At 68.0% G+C, this 1,614-nt stretch overlaps 1 protein-coding gene across 1 annotated transcript; it reads right to left on the bottom strand.

Annotated features, from left to right (window-relative positions):
• Window positions 1-75: 75 nt before the first annotated feature.
• Window positions 76-1,532, bottom strand: LOC115307358 (low-density lipoprotein receptor-related protein 1-like; the record flags this gene model as incomplete). The annotated part of the gene is made up of 4 exons (XM_029959013.1): window positions 76-273; window positions 489-734; window positions 827-1,027; window positions 1,325-1,532. Coding segments are annotated over 4 exons (853 nt in total), but the record flags the coding sequence as incomplete, so codon positions are not given.
• Window positions 1,533-1,614: the final 82 nt, after the last annotated feature.

Here is a 1,614-nt window from a genome sequence, read left to right as displayed (position 1 = left end):
CCACAGAGTCACAGAGCCCAGACCTGCAGCCCTGCCTTCCCACCCAGCAGCCCCCCACGCCCCGAGGCTCCGCACCCCCGTTCTCCAGCAGCTTTCCCCTGTAGATCTTGTCCTCCACCACGTCGGTCCAGTACAGGGAGCTCTGGTTGAGGTGGAAGTCCAGGGCGATGGTGTTGCGCAGCCCGGGCACCAGGACACTGTAGTCCCCCCGGTGCAGGTCGATGCGACGGATCTCGTGGCGGTTGGAGAATATGATGAACGGCTTGAAGGGGTCTGGGGGGAGCAGGGACGGGTCAGAGGGGGCACGGACAGGGCAGGGGATCGTGTGCCTGGCCCCAGCCCCAGCTACGGGCACAGCGAGGGGTCTGCTGTCAGCAGGCAGGACCCAGCCACGCCCATCAGCGCAACCCTCAGCTCCGTGAGGACAAATCCCCACCCGAGGCAGCCGGGGGGCTGCTGCCAGCCCCTGCAGCCCCCCCCTCACACACCCAGGCTGCGGCAGCTCTCGCCGTCGGGCTCCAGCATCCAGCCCTCGTAGCAGGAGCACTTGACGTTGTACTTGTCCTGCTCGCACTTCTGGCTGCACTTGAGGTGCTTGGCACAGTAGCTCTGGATCTGGCAGGTCTTGTTGTCGGCGCCCAGCTCCATGCCCAGGGGGCAGGAGCACACGATGCCCTCGCCGGGGGCCACCGTGCAGTTGTGGCTGCAGCCGCCGTTGTTGAGGGAACACTGGTCTGGGGGGACAGGACGGGCTCTGGTCACCTCCTGGTCACCTCCCGGTCACCTCCCGGGACACGCCGCGTCCCCACCCCTTCCCCGCACTCACCGCAGAGCTCGCCCTCGTCGGAGCCGTCGCCGCAGTCGTCGGAGCCGTCGCAGAGCTTCTCGGGGGGCAGGCAGATGGAGGTGTTGTTGGCACAGGTGTGCGAGGGGGGTTTGCACACCAGAGACTCGCAGTTCTCCTCGTCAGAGTTGTCCTCGCAGTCGCTGTCCCCGTCGCAGACCCAGGCCTTGCTGATGCAGCGGGCTGAGGGGGAGGGCGCGGGGAGGGGGCAGAGCAGACCCAGAGGAGATGTCATTCCAGGCACTTGGGGTGCTCCAGAGCTGGTGTCCCTCCACCCCTTGTCCCCAACCCGCCAAGGCAAGTCCCAGCCCCTTCCCCAGGTCAGAGGGGGAGAAGGGATCCGAGGACGACGCCGTCCGTCGAGACCACGGTTTGTGGGTTGGTTTGTGGGTCGGCTGCTCGTGTTCCCCCATTTCCCCGGCGCTGGGAAGGGCAGCTCAGCACCCCCTGTGTGGGTCCCCTCCCTCCCCTCGCTCTCACCCGAGTCCTTGCAGCCAAACTTGACGTTGGGGTCGCAGACGTGGGTGACGCCCTCGCAGTTCTTCTCGTCGCTGGAGTCCATGCAGTCGGTGTCGCCGTCGCAGCGCCAGCGCATGGGGATGCACAGCCCGTCCAGCCGGCACTGGAACTCGTCCGCGTGGCACCCCCCGGGCGGGCGCGTGGCTGCGGGGAGGGGGCTGCTCACTGCCTGCGCCCCGAGGAGCCCGGGGGCTCAGGGGTGGGGGGGATCAGATGGGGGTTCCCTGCTCCCAGCCAGCAGGGGAAGAGCC

Source organism: Manacus vitellinus, unplaced genomic scaffold (genome assembly GCF_001715985.3).
Source record: "Manacus vitellinus isolate BGI_N305 unplaced genomic scaffold, ASM171598v3 ctg7180002434708_pilon, whole genome shotgun sequence".
Lineage (NCBI taxonomy): Eukaryota > Metazoa > Chordata > Aves > Passeriformes > Pipridae > Manacus > Manacus vitellinus.
Note: the sequence above shows the minus strand (reverse complement) of the source record. Positions and strands in the feature narration are given on the sequence as shown.